This window comes from Melanotaenia boesemani, chromosome 3, assembly GCF_017639745.1.
Source record: "Melanotaenia boesemani isolate fMelBoe1 chromosome 3, fMelBoe1.pri, whole genome shotgun sequence".
NCBI lineage: Eukaryota > Metazoa > Chordata > Actinopteri > Atheriniformes > Melanotaeniidae > Melanotaenia > Melanotaenia boesemani.
The window spans coordinates 7,067,708-7,089,415 of record NC_055684.1 but is presented as its reverse complement, the minus strand read 5'-3'; the positions used below and the strand labels follow the sequence as shown (position 1 = coordinate 7,089,415).

Genomic DNA, 21,708 nt, shown 5'->3' with positions numbered 1-21,708 from the left:
TCTTTCTTCCTGACTTTCACAACATTTAATCAATGAAAAGAAAATCTCTTGCTCTAAACAAGGAGCCGTTGCGGCTCTGTTTTTGTGCCAGGTCGCACGTGAAGGGACTTTTTTTTCTCAACCAATCGATGGATTGCAGTGTGTCAAAATCCACCCTTTCGGTTCGGGTCGGTTAGGTTGGTACCCCAACAGAAGGGTCCCAACAAAGCAGGACGGGTCGGATATTAGGGCACCCTTCCCAGTTTTCGCAAGTGAAAAACACAAAAGAATGTGTCCCGACCCGCACCTGTCGGTGGAAACGAGGCTCAAGTGTGTGTTAATATTGTTTGTGGTTGTTCCAGTCATTCATATCATGAAAATGATGGAGGTTCATTTAGCCATAAAAAAAGGGAGAGCGCTCCAGAGTAAAATTATTAATGAAAATATGAAGAGAAATCTCTTCCCTTTCGATGGTTAGGGTCCTTCTCGTTCAGTGGATTAAATGTTGGAGCTAAATTACAGCACATGGGTAGATTAAACCTGCAGCTACTTTCTTGTTTTACTTGTCAAGATTGTGGTTGCTAAGCAAGAAGCCAACATCAACAATACATTACAGCCAATTTTAACTTAAGTTGATATTCTAGAATATTCTAGCAATCCGTCTGATGGAGACAACATTGGCTGAGCTCTCACAAAGAATCTAGGACATGATCGGTAGTGGCTTGTTTCCACCAAACACATGTGGCAACAGTGTTATGTTACGTCTGACCACCACTTCATTCGCTGGAAGAATGTGAGCCTGCAAAGGTCACGTGACTGAGCAGAAGTAATTAACTGATAAATATATTTACGCGATTTTAAATCAACCCACAGATTTAATATCTACCAGCAGGTCTCTGATTTACTACATGAGGAGCTCTGCGTTTCCTTTTCTAACTACTCTGATGATGTGGTGAACCTGGACACGGATGATGAGCCGCAGGAGTGTTTCTGATGTTCTTACTTCAAACAGAAACGGTGTGTTGCAGCGGCTGGTGGGCAGTGAGGGCATTGGGGAGTAGACTAAACCGTTGGGTAACAGGGACCCGCCAGGTGTGTGCAGCAGCGGAGTTGTATTGTCCTCGGGGGGTGGTGGTGTGATTGGTGACAACGGGTGAAGCAGGTGGTCCGAGGCCGAGGTTGTCATCTCAGTTAGATACTTATGGTGCCTCTTTTTAAACGGAGCGTTGACATCTGTGAGTTTGAAAACATGAAATGTAGAAAAATATGAGTGGAAAACCAAAGAAGAAGAATGATAATAATAATTAACGTCTTCATCTGGAGTACAGTCACAGGACAACAGTTTTCATTTGAATAAACTTCAGTTGATCATCTGTTCATGTAGCAGTGGAGGTTTAGCTGGAGGGAGGTGATGGTGCACATACCGCTACATAGAGGGTTGGGGGTGGACCTGCTGCTGGTACTTTGTTGGGAAGAGATGGACTCTGTGCCATCCTCCAGACTGGCCGTGCAGCTCTCATCCTCCACCTGTTTGATCCACCTCTGCATGAAGACAACAGCCAGAAAACTAAATCCTCTAATACCAAACCCTTCACCTAGCAAAGAGTCATATAAAGAGAGACACTGAGATGGTGTTCATCATTTCTGGTTTCTGCAACATCTTTAAAACTGTTTGACACCCCATTAAAGCAGGGTTGTCAAACACACAGCCCAGGGGCCAAAACCAGCCTGCCAGAAGGTCCAATCTGGACCGCTACATGTAATCAACACAGACGATATTAACTAACGTATCAATAAAAGTAACACAAGGTTTCATTTTTGTGTTTAAATGTGAAACATTTCCAAGGCAGGAGGATAACTTTTTGTATCTTTTATATCTTTCTGACCCAACAGACCTGACTTCAGTATGGGTTATGAGGTGGGTCAGTTTAGGTGGTCAGGATTACTACATACACCCTGGAGAGTCACCAAGCAACCACTCACGCTCACACAGACGTCTAGGGAGAATTTAGTGACCAATTACCACATCCACCTTAAACCACACCTGGAGAGGTTAGTCACTGTAATATGAAGCTAATGTTAGCATCTATGTTAGCAACGCGCTTAGAGCAACAGCAGCATTAACATTAGCTTGTTACTATTTTTGTACAAAAATAATGTTAACTCCATCAGACTGGCTCCACTGGACGTGATCAGAAGAAGAACGAGACATTTACTGAACAGTTTCCATAAACTGTAACTTCTCCATGGTCCTGTTATACTGGGATCAGATCCACTGTAAACAAAAAGGTTTTACTGGGTCTGTTTATTAGAAAAGTACAGCTGTTGCTGATTTAGGAATGTAAGAAATATTTATTGGGTCTACAAGTACTGGATCTAAGTTTTATTCAATTTTAAAGTTAGTTTAAAAATAATATTTTCTGTACTCTGAGTTATTTCAATGCCTTTAAAAAAATATATGAAGACTTTTCTGACGTACTAGTGCAGGGATCACTAACTGGGCACCTGTGGAGCCACTGCCCTGCAGATTTTACATGTTTACCTGCTGCAATACACTTGAGTCAAATCACTAATGGCTCATTAAGAGACTTGTGCAGAACTTGACAACAAGGTGTCACATGGATCACGTGTGTTGCTGCAGGGAAATGTCTAAAACCTGCTGGACAGGTGGTGATCCTGCACTAAAGTGCAGCATATTGGTTCTCCTCTCTACATCTGGGAAGAAAATGTGAGTTGCAGTATTGGGATTTTAAATTTCTCTGTGGGTCCAGATGGAATTTGGTTTAAATTCTTGGATGAGTTGTGTTAAGAGCATATTTAATACTCTGAATAAATTTCCATGTTCATCTGCAGGGTTTTAATAAAGTAAAGAAATTGTCCAGAGGAGAGTATTTGTCAGTTTAAGGAACAGATCAGTGCTGTTACTAAATGCTGGTAGAGAAAGGGGGAGAATGGATTTTAAATTCCTTGGATATTATAATGCATCCTCTAAGCAGACCAGGCGGCAGAGGTCGCATGGTAGATTACTCATTTCAACTAAAACTGACTTGCAACTTGACTTGGACTTGAGGTCAAAGTTTGAGACTTGACTTGGACTTGCAAAAAAGGACTTGTGTGTCGCATTCAACAACTTTTCTGTCGCACATGGTCAGACTCAGATTAACATAAAATATGTAAATGTGTAATTGAGGCAATATATTTTTTAAACTCTTATTTTTCTCCATTAATTTCAGGTTGTTCATAAAGTTTTCTAAAAGGATATTTCATTAAATGCAAACATCTTAATAATGTATTTGTACTTCTTTGTACATATACTATTGTAAAATAGGTTATTTATAGGTTATTATGCTGTTATTTATTGGTCCAACCCTCTGGAGATCAGATTGTACTGAATGTGGAACCTTAACTAAAAGGAGCTTGACACCCCTGCTTTATTTTTTTGACCAGTAGACCGTTTTGTGATCTCTCGCCTACCTTTTTGTAGCAGCCGTAGGTGCCGTCCATCTGGAGGGGGCGGGGCCGGCGCCTCTCGGGATTGAAGGGGGAGCCGAAGCGGATGTAGTGTCTGGGTGTGGTGCAGATGAGGGACGAGTGAGAAAGACCTGGAAGCATGTTGAGGGTTGTTGCCAGCACTGTGGGATCAGTGGTTATTCGCAGCGGGCGCTCAACAGGAACCTCCTGGTGGACCTTCTCCCCTCCAGGGATCTTGTCATTCAACCACTCAGTCACGAGGTACTGAGGATTATTTACAGGAAAACATTGATAACATGTGACTCATAAACTAAACACAGGAAACAAATGAAATTGTACAAATATGAACCTTCTTAGTCTTGGGGTGGCGCAGGTTTCCTCTGTTCATGTTGTTCAGGCCCTGTCCATCTCCATCTGTGAGGTGACCCCCCATGCTGCAGTCTCCGTGGGCATGTTCAGCACCGTACGGACCCTGACATCCCTCTTCATTCAGAGCAGCACCCTGATCAGCTGAAGTCTGCGCCGACACTAATGCTGCTGCAGCAGCTGCAGCCACCGCCGCCTGCTGGGCGAGTGCCTGACGCTGCCGCCGAGCGCGTTGCGATGAGCTCGACCGGTATCGTGATATCCGACTCTTCGGCCGGGGCTTGGTAGGTCTCGGTTTGGTAGGAGCGGCTGGGGCGGGAAGGCTGGGTGAAGATGAGGTTTTCTCTTCAACAGGAAGGGGCTCCTGCAAGTTGGGATGTAGAAAAGAAAAAAATAAATAAATAAAACGGATCCAATGCTGACAAAGAAAAAGTAAATATGCTGGTTTCCTGTCTGACCGTGACGTAGGTGGTACGTCGTGTGCTGACCCCCACTCCTGTACTGTGGGATACAGAGGTGTTCCCTGTGGGGTTTACTGCTCCATCCTCAGTGTCCACAACCTCATCCTTAACTTCAGCTCCTCCAACTCTTCTCCTTCTCCTCTCCAGGCTGTTTAAAGTCTACACCAAACAGTTTGTTGCTCAAATTACTGAAATGTGGCTGTTTTTATGATGACTGCTACAGAAAAGCCATGCATGTTTGACCCCTTACAGGTATATTTGTCACACTTAAATGTTTCAGGTCAAAGTGATTTTAACATCAGACAAAGATGAGCTGAAAACACAGAGTTCAGCTTCACTGGCCAGACTGAGATCTGTAGGACCAAAAAGTCACTTCAACAAAAGCAACTGTCACAAAAAATCCACACATCATACCCTGATCTGAAGGAATAGAAGAACAGACAAGTCAGTTGTTGACGTCTATCAGCCTGCAGGGGGTTATATAGTCATCTCTAAGACTTTGGGTCTCCAGAGAGATGCTATTCACAACCATGGAGGAAACATGAAACAGTAGAGACTGTTCACAGGAGCAGCCAGCCCATATAAATCTTCTCCCTGATCTCAGTGACAACTTATCCAGGCGGTCCCAGAACAACATCTAAAGCTCAGCAGGCCTCACCTGCCTCAGGTAAGGTTCGTGGTTCAACTGGAAACTACTGCTAACAGGAAAAAAACAAAAGAAAAGAAAAAGAAAAAAGTGAAAATAATCTGAGGACTAATGAGACAAAAGTGGAACTTTTTAAAAGGTTTGTGTCCTGTTGGATCTGGTGGAAAACTAAACAAAAACCATGGCAACAGTCAGACATGGAGATGGTAGTGTGATGGTCTGGAGCTGCTCTACTGATTGAGAACCTTCTGTAATCTATGGAACCATTAATTCTGATCTCTACTAGATAACTCTGAAGGAGGTCTGGACATCAGTTCCTGACCTTAAGCTCAAAAACACGTGGATTATGCAGCAGGACACGTTCGTTTCCATGCAGCACACCATGAACCACCTCTAAATGGCTTTAAAAAAAACAAAATGGTTTTGAAGTCAAAGTCCAGTCTGAGATGTTGTGGTATGATTTTAAACACGCCGTTCACGCTGAAAAACCCTCCACTGTGGCTGAATCAATCAATTCTGAATCAATCAATTGTACACAGAAAACTGTCTCACAGCCAGCTATCACTAACACTTGATTCCATTTGCTTCCCTTCAAAGCTAGTTATTAGGTTTAGGGATGATTTCCTTTCACACGGGGCCAGGTTGGTTAGACTCGCTTTAATAAATAAAATCTTTTTTATTTTTTACTTCGGTTATCTTTGTTGTATATGAAAAGTGTGACAAATGTGAAAAAGTATCTGTGAAGAGGTAAATACTTGTGCACAGCAGTGTAATAAAAGGATAAACATACTCTTCTACTGGAGACGATGAGCCCGTTTTCATCCACCTCTCCATCCTGTCCCTCCTCCACCTTAATCTCATCCAGCGTCCTCTCCTAAATGCACACACAGTGGTTTATGTTCCTGTTCATCTCAGATGGAGGCCTACACCCACCATCTTTAACCCGAGTTAAACAAACCTCTGCGTCGCTGCTTCCCTGTGGATCTTTGTTCTCCTGTTGCTGTTCCAGGCAGCCTTCCAGCTCTTTCCTCCGGGCTTTTCTTCGTCGGGTTTCGGCTCCAACAATGGGGGAGGGAGGTGGCAGAGAAGGGGGGCTCAGCAAGCTCTCTCTGGGGCTCAGGTTGTGCTTCTGCACCGGGCAGTTCTGGTTTCCCTTATGGCAGGCACAGTCCACTTTATAATTACTGAAAAAAAAAGGAAGAAAAGACAACAAAGTATAAAATATGTCAAATTTTTAACAGTGAGAGACAGAAGTGGAAGGAGAGGGACGGGACGAACCAGCTGTTAAACTCATAGTCAAACCCAATGGTGACCTCAGAGTCCTTTGTGATCTGATTGACAGCGTAGATGCACAGATGGATCATACCCTCAGCGATCATGTGACGGACCTGTCAGGGTAGAGGCAGCAAAAATGACTTGTAATAAAAGCAATGTGACATCAGAAGAAAACTGCAGCTGGCGAGGAGATAAAAACTCTGTTACTGACCTCAGCGTTGGGCGTGCAGGACCGCCTGATAAAGCGAGCATCATTTCCGAAGGTCCTCGCATCAACACACATCTCTACATCATTAAATTTGGAGTAGAACAGCACAAAAGGGTAAGGCCTGGGGGAAAAAAACAAAAAACAATTAAATAAAAAAGGCTGTAAGAAGGAATCATAGTTTCCATGGAGATGAAATGGGTTGCTAGTGAATTATTCACTCTTCATTTGACATGCTATCTGGGATACTACGTAATTTGGGGGAGATTCCTCCATTTTCCTGACTGATCATTGATAGATGTGTCAACCATCATCATTTCTGAGATATTTACCTGTGTAACACCTCTATTACAACACCTGGAAAACTGCTCAGGTTGTCTATTTTTAACATCTACTATAGCACAATTCCTTTTCTAATCCCTATTACTTTTCTCATTCGTAGGACAACTTTAAGAATTCCTAACAATTTTTATCATTGGTAGGACAACTTTAGCCTTTATTCTTAGGATAGCTTTACTCGCTCCTAAATGAATTGGGCTTCTATCCTCTGATTTTCACTGAACGTAATGTGGTTTTCTTTTAGAAGGAGATAACCATTTACATTTTCTACTGTGTTCTGGGTGAATTTACTCTGACACACCAGCACACATCTTGATTCTGACACTTCTGTAGTAATGTCACATAAAAACTTTCTTTTGAGAGCTATCTATCTGCTTACAGTTAGCAGCTAGCTGATTTGACTTATTTCTTACTTTTTGAAAAAGTGTCCGTTGACTTCAAACTGCTGTTTAAGCATGACTTTCCCTCGATATTCAATGATAAGCGTGTCTGGTTCCAGGTGTTTGGCTGCCCGGAGGATCTTCCTGTGTTTCTGTACCCGCGTCACCCGTCCCAGCTGGAGCTACAAACAGCAGATCAGAAATAAAAATATTACTTTTGCGGCAGCAGAAACAGAGCCGGGTTAAACAGATGAATCAAGTTACTGACAACTCTTTTTAATATTTTCGTGGCTTTCAGGACCTGCATCTGTGAGCTCAGCACTGTGTTGTTACAAGCCAGCTCTGTGCGGTTAATGGTGTCCATGGTGTCGACTGAGGCATGGATCTGAGCAGTGGAGGGCGACGTTGTGGTGCCGCTCTCTACCTTGGAGATAGAGGAGCCGGCAGAGCGGTGAAGCTGCAGCAGCGTCTGGATGTCAGCACTATACTGGTTAACCAGAGCTTCCTCATACTGGTCTGTCCACTGGCGGATCCGGCTCTCCCATCCCTCTGCTGTGTTCTCATCCAGCACGCTGGCCTCAGTGGTGGAGTTCTACACCAGACAAAAGATGCCGTGAAAAGAGTTCATGTTCACAGAAATATCACTGAAGCAGAACTTTTTTTTTTTTTTACCTTCATCCTCATCGATTTTCTGGACCCTTCTCTGAAAGCCTGAGAGAGGAGGAAAAGTCCAACAATCAGAAAAACTGTATTAAGGTTTTCTACAGCTGGTAGGCTGGCAACAAATCATAAAAGCTTCAAATTCAGCTTTGATTTTACGGTTAGAAAGATTTTACTGCTCAACAGTGCAGCCATAAAGATCTTTGGATCAACAGTATGGTTTCAATGCCACAATGTCGGAGATTAAACAGCGAATCAGCAGAAACGTCTGTATGATCTGCCAGGACTGACCCGAACTCCTCCAGCCACCTAGTTTAGACTTTTGTTTTCATTTGTCTTCAATTATGTGTCAACAAATATGTGGCTCAGCATCATCAGAGGGTTTTATGGTTAATCTGCAGAGGGAAGTAATCAGAAGCTAATGTTTCTGGTAGATTCCTGAAGTTTCCAGCCTATCCAGTATATCCACTAGCTGGAGAAAGTAAGCCAGATTCTAAAGTCAGATTTCTTTTTTAAATGTTTTTCATGAAAAAAAGACGACAAAACAACAATGTTCTCTTTTCCAGCAAGAACAAAGTAATTTTATCTCTGAACATTTGAAATGATCAACTGTAAACTTCAGTTTAGTAGTTTCAGTTTACTTGCTAATAGTATATTCTGTAGACGTTAGCCTCAAGGTAACTTATCGGCTTTTATACATTTTCATGTGTAATCTTGCGTGATTTCCCTGAGACAATGAAAGTATTTCCAGTGAGATACTGATGCATTTTCTGTATGTTTGCTTAGTTTTACAGTGTTACTAAGTGAAGGTTTCAAAGTGGATTCAGCCTCGGATCTGCCGAGCTGTTGCAGCAGCTAGATCATGCCACACACACAAGTGGCAGCAGAATACATAGATTACTTTATTATAACTGATTATGTTCTGTTGCTGTATCATGCATCCACGTCTGCATCTAAATGCATTGTAGAAACTATTAAATTCAACACCACTAGTATTTAACAGCCACACACACCACCGCCATCACTGTGCTTTTTACGTCTCTTTCTGAGAATGTACATTATAATGACCTCATCCACCGTTGCCATGTTTACTACTGACTAAAACGGACGCTGAAACCCAGGTGAAGAGGTAAAATCTGCATTGCCCTCTGGTGGACGTATTGCCTAACAACCATGACAATATGAAGGATGGATGGAAACGAATGTACCTGTGAGAAAGTATAAATGGGATTTACACAACGTGCCAAACAGTGTCTGAACAGTGTGGGAACGTTTGTATTCCTCACCTTTCTGGTAAAAAAATAAAAGTGTCCCCACTGTTTATGTGGCATTTTCATCCCAGGACATCTGGATACACACAACAAGCGCTCCCTGCTTGACTAGCCAAGACACATGCGCTCCTTTTCTTTGCGGCCTGAAAAAGTCTGATAATAGGCTGTCATTCAACCCAATCACAAGTGTAGCCAATCACTACGTGGTAACGCAAACACTTCCAGCGGATTCTTCTTTGTTGGTGTTCAGCGGCTTCGTCTTTCGGTCGGCGAACCTGGGATCGAAATTAGGAGGGATCGAAATTTGAACGATTCAGGGAGAATCAGAAAGTAAGTCCCGGTTCCAATCGATGCTCGATGCCCAACCCTACTTAAAGGGCTGTGCTTTCAGTAGAGATGTTTGTCCGTGTACATGCTCGTGGAGTGAATAGGTGGATCCCTAATTTGTGTTTACATCTTTTTGAGGAATTTGTTTACCCGTTTTGTTTGTTGGTCACAGAAATGGTTTTATTGGGGCTTTAGTGGAGATTCTGCCCTGACTATTGGTTTATCCATCGAGGAAAGCTCCGCATCCAGCCATCCACCAACAGATACTGATTTAGACTCTACATACCTTAACTTTCTTTTCCTTTGGAGTCCCACGGGCCTTCTCTGTGCTCTTCTTTCTCTTTTTAGATTTGCTTCGTTTGACTCTGTTGACGGTGAGTTTGATGCTGGTGGGCGTATGCTGAGTGGCAGTATAGGAGACGGTGGAAGGGGACACCTCTTCATCTCCACTCTCTGTTGCACTGCTTTCTCCAGCTGAAAGTACAGAAACATAAATATTTTTCAGATGAGGCGAGATCAACTTTTTGTTTCATTTGGTGTTAGTGTTCTGCTCTACCTGACACATTTTCAGTTTTCCTGTGCTGGCCCTCCGCTCCTTTCCTTCTGTCCAATTCCCTGAAACGATACCAAAGTTTTAAGTCGGAAAATCCTGGATCAACTTCTCTGGGACGAAGTCTCAGTGTTTTTTTACCTGCAGTTATCACATTTAATGATCAAACCGTCCAGCGTCTGGCTGCAGTGGCACCAACTGGCCACAGTCCCGTCCTCCTCGGAGGAGCTGTCGCTGTCGGCCGAGTTCTCCTCGGTGGTTTCGTGATAGCGGGAGCTGGGTACCACGCTGTTGAGATCCATGCGGGGAATGATGGTTTGGGAAAGCGGGGAGGCAGGTGGGGTTGGGGGAGGGGGCGCACCATAGTTGTGATCCTGACAACACACAACGGAAGACTGTTGCATCTTCAAACAACGGGTGTTCAGGCAAAAAGGGAAACGGAAATGGAGACAAATGAAAATGAGGGCCAAAAAAACAGGTATGTGAAACAGTACAGCTGTTAATAATGAAAGCAAGAAACTACAAGCACTGCTAATCCACAGATTTACGTTTAATACTGTATTTATACAGAACAAGCAATTAGAAAAGATCAGGAAACAAGGAAAGATCAAACAGATTAAACTTCATTATTGTTCAGAAAACATTCAAACTGCTAACAGAGAGTAATACTTTTTATAATAAAGAATTAGAATTGATGATTATCAGAAAAATTAACTCACAGCATATGGTAGTCCCCGATACCCATGATTCTGTGCACTCCCACAGCTCTGGTTGTTGTAGTTTTTTTCATTCACTGCAGGGCTCGCTTCAACTGACTCAGGGCTGAGAAGAAGAAGAAAAAACACATTACACAGTAATTATTCTTTTGGTTTTATGCGTGTGGGTTTGTGACATAAACCCACAGTCCACTTTTATCAGCTCCACCCGTAATCAGCCAGTCACAAGGCAGCAACTCAACACATGTAGTCATGTAGACATGGTTAAGACGACTTGCTGAAGTTCAAGCTGAGCATCAGAATGAGGAGGAAAAGAAATTTAAGCGACTTTAAACGTAGCATGTTTGTTGGTACCAGACGTGCTGATCTGAGCCACTATCCACACGAGGACGAGTTCAGGTGATTCTGCTGCAGGTGTTTATTGTTGGGATATTTAGTCCACACATAACCGGTGTTCCTGGAGACCAAAACTGCTGCTCTTCTAGAACGGTTCCCTGTGTGAATAGCTCTGCAAACACCACCCTTTACTATTCTGTGCGAACCAACTAGATACATCATTTTATCCAAACTGATGATGCAACCGGCCCAGAACTTTTTCACAAAGCTGTTTGACAATGTTCACACAACTGCTGTAATACACAGTTTCAAAACATTTCAAATAACGCACAAAAAAATAAAAATAAACAAAAAGAACATAATACCATTCCAAATAATCAACAAGCCTTAGAAAGTGAAAAAGTAATGCCACGACAGAGAGAAGACAATAGTGGCGCTGGGTGTGGTGTTGCATGTCCAACTTTCCAGCTACCAGCACTATAGCAGCTACAACTACAAGAATCTACAAGAAGTCGATGTTTACTTCTGTGGAGTAAAGTCCTTCCACTTTGGCTCTGGTTAAACTGGTGTCAGTGCGGCCTGGTTTGCCTGAAAACACTGAAGTTCTGAGGCTTCAGAACCACAACTAGAACCAGGGAGGGTATGTGTCTTCTAGGTCTTGTTTTTCTGCTTCTTCTTTATTGCCAGTGGTTTGCATCTGTGCAGGCTCCACATCTTCTTTCCAGTTTTTGCTGTATTTCTGGCAGACCTTTCTGGAAAAGTTCCATATGCATGAAATACCATCTTTTTTTTTAAACAATACTGTTTAGTCTTAAGAGAAGTGAGCAGCAGTTGTATGGATCAACATGTCTTGTTAATGTCAGAGGAGGATGGGCAGACTGGTTGGAGATGATAGAAAGATAACAGGAAGTTCAATAAGCACTGGTTCCAACCAACGTCTGCAGAACAGCATCTCTGAACACACAACATATCCAGCCTTGAAGCAGATGGGCTACAGCAGCAGAAGACCACACCGGGTGCCTCCTGTCAGCTAAGAACAGGAAACTGAGGCTACAATTCACACACACTCACCAACACTGGACAACAAAAGGTGGAGAAACATTACTGGTCTGATGAGTCTCCATTTCAGCTCCACATTCAGATGGTAGGATCAGAATTTAGTGGAAACATCATGAAAGCATGAATCCATCCAGACTTGGACTAACGTCTCAGGTCAAAACTTGGGATGTGGTGGAACGGGAGATTCTCATCATGGATTTGCAGCATCTGCAGCAACTTTCTGATGCTGTCATGTCAATATGGAGCAGATCTCTGAGGAATGATCCCAACACCTTGCTGAATCTATGACACCAACAATTAAGGAAATTCTGGAGGAAAAAGACGGTCCAACCTGGTACAAGAAGGTGGACCTGATAGAGTGGACAGTGGGTGCAAATATATATGTATAAAAACAAAGTGTATAATGAAGGAAAACTGCATTTTCCACTTTGCTGGGCTAAACTGATGAATAAGTCTTCGGTCACTAGATGGCAGCAAGAATCTGAGGTTGCTCGTCAGCCTGGGGAAAAAAAACAGAGGAATGCAGGCTGCCATGATGTTATGCAACTCCTCTGCTCCGACGTTCAAGTCTGGTCAGAGTCTGAACCGCCGTGTCTGATCCGGTCCTAAAGAATTACATTCTGCAGTAATCTTAAAGAGCAAAAGAAGCCCAGTTCCTTCTAAATCTGAGTATCTGTACATGCCTGCATGTACTATTTTTACTTGTACAAGAAACAACCCACACAACAAAAGGAGTGGAGAAAGGGGGGCTGTGAATGGGGCCGGATGGGACAGAGGCCAACTGCATTCCTGCTGAGCTCAGTCATGTAAGCATGCTTACAGCAGAAAGCAGCAACTTATCCGAGTCTGACAATGTTACCTCGCACAACCCGACATCTGAGGCCTGATGTGGGAAAACCAGGAGACGTCTGCACTCCTACTTCTACTCTGAAAATAGAAACCTGCACAAAGTGGTCATCTTCTCTATTACACAAACATCATTCAGAACCAGTACTTACTGGCCGGTTCCTGCATGAAATATGCACGTGCCAGGTATAGGTAGTTTACAAAACCAGGTAGTAAGAAGTGTGCTGCCTGCTTGCTATGAAGTTGTAACTCTGAATGTCCAACTATGGTGGAAACTCTGAACTTTGGACCATTCTGCAGTCTTCCTGCTTTCAGTAAATATGCGTGGAAATCTCCTGAATTTAAAAGTCCAAACTGTGCAGGATTTGATGAAACGATGAATTTCACACCATGATTTGGCATTTCTAAGATCTGTGGAAGGCATCTAACAGGAAACGAAGGATTCAGGCAAATCTGTTGCTGAAACTAATTATTATAAATAAATTAACTGCAGAACATCGTCTGCGTTTAGATTAGAAAAATACATTAACCTTATTTGGTTTGTCTTTATTTCACCCCAAGTTTATTCACCCAAAACAAACCTGCCAGGAACAAACAGGTCGCTAAAAAACACAAAGGAAGTACACGTTAAAAGGAGAACCAGCCTGATGTTGACTTTCATATGAAGCATAACTACTGTATGAGCATCGCCTCTGAGCCTGTGGTCATCAGATCAATAACCCTTAAAAATTTCAGGCCATTTCTTGATAATTTTTTACTTGCCTGTTTCTTTCACATAGAAATGCATATAGAAGCTTAACCCTTTCAATTCCAATCAACATCCCGACATTTTTTCCAGGACAGACTCAGTGGACAGGTTATGAGGCTAAAATGATGTAAAATAAATGTATCAATAGAAACTACTTACACTTTTTCCTCCAGCTGTTTTTAGCCATTTTAGCCAGTTATTTATGCTGCTATGTCATACTATCTTTCAGGGTTGGGCGATATGTAAATTTTTTTCAATCGCCTATCGCCAGTCCAGCAAATGGCGATAGGCGATATATTCGCGGACGTGACGTCAGAACTTTTTTGCGCGCTGAACACCTGTTGAAGCAATTTAGAAGACAAAAATGGAGGGACTTCACTTGGCCGAGTTTGAAAAATTGAATCACTGTAAAGACCCCATAAATAGGCTACAGTTATAGGTGAAAATAAAGAAGTTGGTCTTTGATTCCCACCATTGTGGTTATTGATTAAATAAACGTAATTAATTTCCGAGTAGCCTACTTCTGTCATTTTTTCTTTCTGTTAAGTTTGAGTAGCCTAAATTGGTGCTGCAATTGGAGGCAGGTCACAGGCGGGGTGGGAGGTTATGCACGGTCCTTTAGTGTGTGCGCGTGTGCACGAGACTTCTGAAAGAAGGCAGCACCAGGTATGGAGAGAGGCTGGATGATGGGAAAAAAAAAAAAACTCCCGACACCTGCTGCACGAGCCACAGCGTGCGCCTGCGTTGTAGCTAACTAAACGTGCTGGCTCATGTACATACATACATATATATATCTCTCTTAATATCGCTCTTATATAAACGATCGTCGAATGGCTCAGCCTATCGTCGATGGTCAATACATTCGTTCAATCGCCCAACCCTACTATCTTTACAAAACCAACTCCAACTGGTGCCACCACGCATCATAAACATTTTCTTATTCCAACGACAGGAAGTGGTTTCGTCATCATTTCCGGGTCAAAATAGAGGTTTGTTTGCAGCATAGTAGTGATAGTGATCTTTGTTTTATGATGAAAATGTGATAAATAATGGTCAAAAAATAAACAAATAAATAAATAAATATCATGGCTCACTCATTGTGGAGTCTCTTAAAAAAAAAAAAAAAACCTTTGTGGCTGGATTCTAAACCTGCTCGATAGTGCTCGAAGGCGCCGGAGACCTAGTGGGGTTCAAAGGGTTAATAAATCTGGTGAAAGATTCAGATCAGTCTATGCTGATCTCATCAAGCTAACAAGAATATAACATACGGTTTTACTACATCCAGATTACACAACAAAAACTAACTGTTCTCAGCTTTGTCATTCACCAAGTACAACACCGCTCAAAAGTTTGGGATCACTTTCCCATTAAATCAAACAGAGTATGTGGAGTATGTTTGTTTCTGTTGCCATGGTGATCCCATGCCTAGCTGGTAAGATGTGTACCAGGATATTTTTCTGTTAGCTGAAGTTTTTTTATCCAGCGATGTGATTCTGATCAGCTGGTTAATATGATTTAATCTGAGTGGCAGCTGTTGGATGATAAATTAATTACGGATATCCGGCTGCCCAGTTATCCACTAACCAAAGCAGCAGGATCAAATAATAATCTGGAAAGCCAAGAAAAGACATTTGAGATCATTCTTTAAATTGGAAGATGGTCCATTTTTACCTTCAGGACAAAAACATAATCATTGGTGGATGTAGACAATTTCAACAGTTAAGTAGAATAATATTTTCTTAGAAGATATTATGTTGGTTTTAGAAGTCTTTATGACACTGTTGCTGGACAGGAAAGAGGGTCAGAGACGGGGGGTTTGACAGTGCTCCTTGTTTGTATTGCTAGGTGACGTCACACAGACAGGAAGCTGACGTGAATATCGTTCACTTTCTTCTTGTTTTCTTCTTCATTTGGCTCAGACATCGTGAAAAACTCCTATGAGGAAAAATCCCACGATATTCCATATTTCATTCTATTTTTCAGTCAAAATCTGCAATTTGTCTGCTTTTTCTGCATTGGGTAGATCACAGGACTCTAGCAACCTCTAGTCTGTGTCCGTCTTCCGCCTCCATGTTGCTGCTACAGACGTGAGCAGTGGGAAACGGGAGTGGGTTGCGCTCCGACTTAGGGAGAGAGGAGGAATTGTGAAGTTGTGTCAGTGAAAGGAGAAATGGGCAACTCAAGACCCTCTTAGTGTAATTTTAATGCAAAACAAGCTCTATATAGAGATAAAGGATATTGTATAATACTTTTAGCTGTGTGACATTATATATCTCTTATTTTAATAATGGTCGAGTCAGAAACCATCCTACCGTTTCTTTTCCTGTCAGGTTTGTTTGCTTATGTAGATCTATGCAGTACTCAGGTGGTTGTGATGGTGAAGAGTTCACCTGTGACAGAATTTGACCCCAGTTTAAGTTTCAGCCTCCACTTAGTGACAACTTACTCTGATCCAGCAGCCATATCGGAGTAAGACGTTTCAGGTGTGGTGACTCCCAGCGTGATTACTATGCTCATGACGTCCAGCACAGCGACGCATGGGAGGGGGGACGAGGGGAAGAAGGGGGAGGGGGAGAGGAGGAACAGGATGGGATGGAGGAAGAGGAATCACACAGTCCAAACAACAGAAACGGACCACTCCAGAGGTGGGGCACCGCCGAGCCGTCGTCCACGGCTCACGGTCATCAGGGACCTGAGGAGGAGAAGGGAAACAGAGTGAGCCTGTTGTTGACACAAAAACCAACAGATAAAGTGTAAATAACACATCTAGGATGGAGAGCTTTTATTCTTCAAGGATCGATGTGTAACAGGAAGCGATCAAAAACAGGAAGAAACTTCAGCAGCAGCTGTTTTCATCTGAACTCTAACAGAAAGTTCTCATGACCTCATAATCTGACAGGAAACCATTCCTTACACATCGCAGCAGCCAATTTTGCTGAGTCATGTTTGCAATGTTGGCTTTATGATAGAGCTGACTTTTTTTTCTTTCCTTCCCGTTTCTAAAAGACTAACTAGATATACACACAATGGACTGGATATGTTTCTCATCCACAAGGTGTGTCAGAGGTGTGTGTGTGTGTGTGTGTGTGTGTGTGTGTGGTGGTGGTGGGGGGGGGGGGGGGGGGGGGGAGCAAAGAGCAAAAAAACAAGGAGGGTTTCTGCTGCAGTGAGAAGGATAGCCATTAGGGGGCACCTTCCTCCTACACCTACACACCCAGAAGGATGAGTCATCCTCCATTAGGCCCCGCCCTCCCATCATGTGAGCACCCTGTGCTGAAACACTGACCCACACTCTGATGTCTCCCTCTTCCTTGTCTTTGCTCCTGATTGGACAGAAGCAGAGCTTCAGGCAAGGTAAAGAGATGGAAGATTTTCTGAGCTTTGTTCACATGTAAGCGAGGTCATCCCCTGGACAAACACATGCTAACACACACAACTCTGATCAGAGTCACCACAACATCCGCTTCTTCAACTCATAACTAAAACACTGAAACAGGACCAGCTGCAGGATTCATGACATTTCTACAAAGGTCCACTGAATACAAAGAGTACTTCAGCGCCACGGCAACCACAGGACAAGCCAAGACTTCCAGTAATGTCAAGGTCAATCTGTCTGTTCTCACCGTCCAACACTGAATGTCAACCCTGTCTCAAACACACACTGTAGCAACAAGAGATGTCACAAACACACAGGATTTTGTTAAAGGTTTTGGTTGGGAGCTACTTTTAATCTGAACACTTTTAGTAAACAGAAGAACAGTATTTTTATCCTGTCCACGAGGTTCAGAGTTTATGCAGAGACTATAACATAATAAATCCACAAGGAGTGATCCATGACACCATCACATTTTGATAAGTTGGTTTTGTGAGGATGGTAGGTAAATATTAAGAGTAAATAACTGTAAATAGCAAAAAACAGCAGGAGAAAAAAGTGTAAATATGTAAATAGTTTCTGTTGTATGTTTGTTTAATGTCAATACTTTTTCTCCTGAAAGCCAAGACCCGAGAGAATGATATGCAGATGAGAAAAGGCTGTAGAAATAACACACAGATCAATAAAATGCTGTTAGTCATAAATTCTGTTTTGTTGTTTTGGTTGGTCTTTAGGGTGCTGTATCTATTTAAACATTTCTTTGACATCATTTTAGATATGGCCCTATTCCCACTAGTAACCACTTAGCCCTACCTTAATTCATCCAACCCACCCCGTTTGTTCCCATTGCAATAGAGGGTTGTCGAAGCCATGGTCAGTGTTCATCTTAGCAAGGCAGCTAGTAAGTGAAGTCATTTGTTTGTGACACACACAGAGCAAGAACTTCACCAGTTGCTGAAAAATCTCATTACGAGTTGCGTCGTCCAGCTTGCTTTGGATTTTTTCGTCGGCCAACAAGCAAAAGAAAGGTCTTCACCTCTGTGTTGGACCATGGTGATTGGTTTTAAAATGCTATCTCTGCTGCCATTGCTGCCAATGTTATCCACAGTCGTGGCTTCAGGGTTTTAAAGATGGCGGGGTCGGGAGGACTCATCCCATGACGTCAAATTCTGGCCAATAGTGGCTTCCTATCTTGACACACCATGATTTTCAGCCCGGTGCCGCACCTTCAGAACCCCGACGGAGTGGGTGCTAAAAGTGTATCTACTCGCCCTGGGTAAATCCTGATGGGAACATTCAAAAATTGGGAGGAGTGGTGTCTGGCTGGGCTAAGTGGGTACTAGAGGGAAAGGGCCAATAATCTGACGACTGAAGCTGTCCTGAAATGGATGTTGACTGGGATTAAAATAATTAGGCGTCTACATGCATTTCTACATAAAAAAAAAAGGACAAAAATAGCAAAAATGGCTTGGATTTTCAAGGGTTAAAAGATGTGTTTAATTTAAATTTAAAACTTTAAGAAAACAGAGGGCTTTTTCTTTGTCAGAGTTCAGGAAATCAATTTTCAGGAAGGTAGCAAAACATGTATGCTTTAACTTCCTGCTATTGCTTCTGACCATCTGTGAAATTTACCAACTATGCTAGGTGCTAACCATGCAACGATCACTATGATCATCTAACGATCTCTTTAAAACAAAGCTGGTTATCTTGCAATAACCAGTTACAGTGAAAAACAAAGTGACAATTACTAGAGACAGAGAGAAAAATGAACTTTCCATGTGAAGATGAGCGCCATCATCCCCAGAGAACAGCATCAAACAGTAATAATTACAGACACGGCTGATCTCGACTTTAGTAGGATTCCAGGAATCACATCATTTCCCCAGAATATCACAAGTGTAGAACTTTTTATGTCAGCTGACATAGTACTAAACATGAGAATGAACAGAAATGCTGCAGAACCGACCAAATTCTGTCTTCAAGTCCGTTTACATGCACCAAAAATCTGATTAATCTGACTTCTGGAGTTCATGTAGACAGCATACTCTGACAACCTTTGTCATTTGATTATGAGAAATCGGATTAACACATCTAGTAAACTTCCAAATACTCTTTGTCCATGCCGACCTGAATGTCTGATGTAGTTTTTTTATTTCCTTTTACATCCGTGCATGTGCAAAAAAAAACTGTGATGCTTCTGTTCTTTACAGTTTTCTATTAAAAAGATGAAAGCGGCGCAGTCTCACCATGCGTGGAACACAAAAGAAAAACGCCATGGTGTGCAACAGCAGGAAGTCAAAGTAGACAATAAGTAAAGAATTTATTTATTTATTAGCCCCCACGTTAACTTGCTAAGAACAGGCGCCGCCATGTTCAACAAAGACCAGATCAAAGTTATTCATTAATTTATGTATTTATTTCCTGTCTAATTCAACAGGTAGAAAGGCCATCATGGCCTTTTAAAGGGAAGTAAGAAGCAATGATCACAGAACATGTCACATAAAGTCTCTGAATAAACACTACATTTTCAAGTTTGAGGAAAGCAACTAAATGTGCTCTAAATGAAATAAAACAACATAAGACCTGAGCTGAGGTCACATTGTGGTAGTGCCGTCCTTAATGTGAAGCAGGTAAAGGGTAATTCCCATACTGAGACGGCTCAGAGTGAACAGACGGAGCGCCGCTTACAGCCTTATCAAAAACCACTGGCTGCTGAGAATCCCTGCAGAAGATTACAGACTCCCTAAAAATAACCCTCAAGCTCCTATCTTACTCAAAAAGGGAGTCACTTTTCCAAAAGGAAGAGATGGAAAACTAAAGAGGTAAATTCCATACAAAGAAGGAAAGCCTTTTTTTCCCCTCCTTCACTCCCTCCTCAACATTCATTATTCGCTCTTCCAGTCATGAATACGAGGCTCAAATTACCCAGTCTCAGTCTTCCTTCACTTGACTGGGACAGAGGCCATCTTGGAGACAACTCCAAATAGGAAAGGCATGCAAATAAGACCCAGAACAAAGGAGAACCCCACATGTACAACCACGTGTTGTGTAAAGGTTATGTAGACTTGTCCATCATGTTATTTTTCACAAACAGTTCTGAGGTCTACAGACATAGATCCAGCAGAGATCCAGCCATCTTTATCTTTTTTTTTTTTGTTTCTGATGCTACTGCCCAAGACTACAAGATTCCATCACAGACTGCACTGAACAGTGGTGATCGCGTCGCACTTATCCACTCATTAAAAATATAACTAAATCACAGTCAGCTGTGGGGATCACATGAAGTTTACTTGTTTCTGCAAAACAACAAGTCTGAAAGACAATTTCTCTGCTGATGATTTAAGTTACTGCCTAAAGACCCGTTTGTACTCCCTTACATGCATAAATATCGACGTCCTTTTCAAATGTCAGACGTTGTCATGATCCGTGCCTCTTTCAAGTTGCCATGGTTGTTACGTCAATTCTTCCACTAGTGGGCAGTGCTGAGTTCAGAGTTCACTCCTGTGAGCCAACGTCGGGCAACACGTCGCTGTAATGTTTCCAATCGCCAAACACACCCTAAACACTCACATACAATCTTTTTTCAAAAGCTTGCGCAATTTCAATAGTTGTACTCGTCTTCATTCTTCTTTTGCTAATTTTTTCCCTTCTTGATCCTCTTCTTCTTCTCTGGTTTGTTTCTTTCACTGGTCGCATGTGAGCTATTCTGCTCATACTGCTTCTTCTTTTGAGTCAAGTGACGGATAGCTAAGATCCCTGAAAAAAGTCCAAATTACACAAGTAACCAACACAGAAGACGGACGAAACTGTGCATCTGTATACATATCTGTCTTTTGTGTCAAACATAAATGGGCCTGAAGGCTGTTACATCCTTTTCTCTTGTCCTCAAGGCCACAAGAACAAAAAGACGTCATTTTGTTCTTTTGAATGTTTGGGGACATCTCGCGGCTTGCTCTTGACACATCGGCCTAGCAGAACTTTCTTCTTGTGGGGCTCAAAGAAGCATTGTGCAATCGGACATTTGAGGTGGATGTAGTTAGCGCTGAAAAGCTTGAAGCGGAAAGTTGTCACTTCCACATTTCTAATGATGCAAGGTTGAATAGATAACTTTAACAGCTGATCGAGGTGATGAGAAAGTACGAAAATTAATACAACACGTGATAAATAACAACACGGACACCACTGTGTGCTCAACCCCTCTATGTCACGGACAAAGTTTCTCATTTAGCATGACAACACAGGCACAATTGTTCATTGCACATAAAAACACAAATCAACATGTTTGGAAACAAATGATACCAAACATCATCTTATCTGGGAGAACCAGCTCATGTCAGTGTTCAAAACAAAACACAAGCATCACACAGCATTTCACCAAATCCCAAACAGAGATGCCACGATTACTTATTTCCACACTTAATCGAAGTATTAAATGCCCCGATTATTAATCATGAAGATCCATCAGTAACGTCTGGACCATATCAGCAGATATGAACAACTTCTGCACAGAACATTTTAGCATCCTTCCCAGTTTTTCCCTGTGGAAACGCAAAAAAGTCTACAGTACCAAGCCGGACCTGTTGGTGGAAACAGGGCTATTGTGGAGGACGGCGCACCAGCCTGTAAAGTATGACAAAAAGAGTTTATTGCCATTTGTACAAGTTAAAAACAGGTACATTGGTATTCTTCTGCATGTCCCT

General features: G+C 42.3%; 1 protein-coding gene across 4 annotated transcripts in view; it reads right to left on the bottom strand.

The window, feature by feature from the left end:
- Nucleotides 1-21,708, bottom strand: part of setd5 (SET domain containing 5) — a 44,623-nt gene that overhangs the window by 8,293 nt on the left and 14,622 nt on the right. For 2 of the 4 annotated variants that reach the window (XM_041979799.1, XM_041979801.1), the window contains exons 2-18: nucleotides 16,082-16,327; nucleotides 10,650-10,752; nucleotides 10,072-10,334; nucleotides 9,937-9,995; nucleotides 9,667-9,854; nucleotides 7,795-7,833; nucleotides 7,424-7,714; nucleotides 7,156-7,304; nucleotides 6,410-6,527; nucleotides 6,202-6,311; nucleotides 5,882-6,107; nucleotides 5,714-5,797; nucleotides 4,275-4,436; nucleotides 3,800-4,180; nucleotides 3,454-3,714; nucleotides 1,404-1,521; nucleotides 983-1,212 (exon numbers count right to left, since the gene is read on the bottom strand). In XM_041979799.1, coding sequence (XP_041835733.1) covers nucleotides 983-1,212; nucleotides 1,404-1,521; nucleotides 3,454-3,714; nucleotides 3,800-4,180; nucleotides 4,275-4,436; nucleotides 5,714-5,797; nucleotides 5,882-6,107; nucleotides 6,202-6,311; nucleotides 6,410-6,527; nucleotides 7,156-7,304; nucleotides 7,424-7,714; nucleotides 7,795-7,833; nucleotides 9,667-9,854; nucleotides 9,937-9,995; nucleotides 10,072-10,334; nucleotides 10,650-10,752; nucleotides 16,082-16,152 — 2,853 coding nt within the window. In that variant the 5' untranslated portion in view covers nucleotides 16,153-16,327. The remainder of the gene's footprint in view (nucleotides 1-982; nucleotides 1,213-1,403; nucleotides 1,522-3,453; nucleotides 3,715-3,799; nucleotides 4,181-4,274; nucleotides 4,437-5,713; nucleotides 5,798-5,881; nucleotides 6,108-6,201; nucleotides 6,312-6,409; nucleotides 6,528-7,155; nucleotides 7,305-7,423; nucleotides 7,715-7,794; nucleotides 7,834-9,666; nucleotides 9,855-9,936; nucleotides 9,996-10,071; nucleotides 10,335-10,649; nucleotides 10,753-16,081; nucleotides 16,328-21,708) is intronic. The other 2 variants (XM_041979800.1, XM_041979802.1) reach the window with 1 other exon arrangement.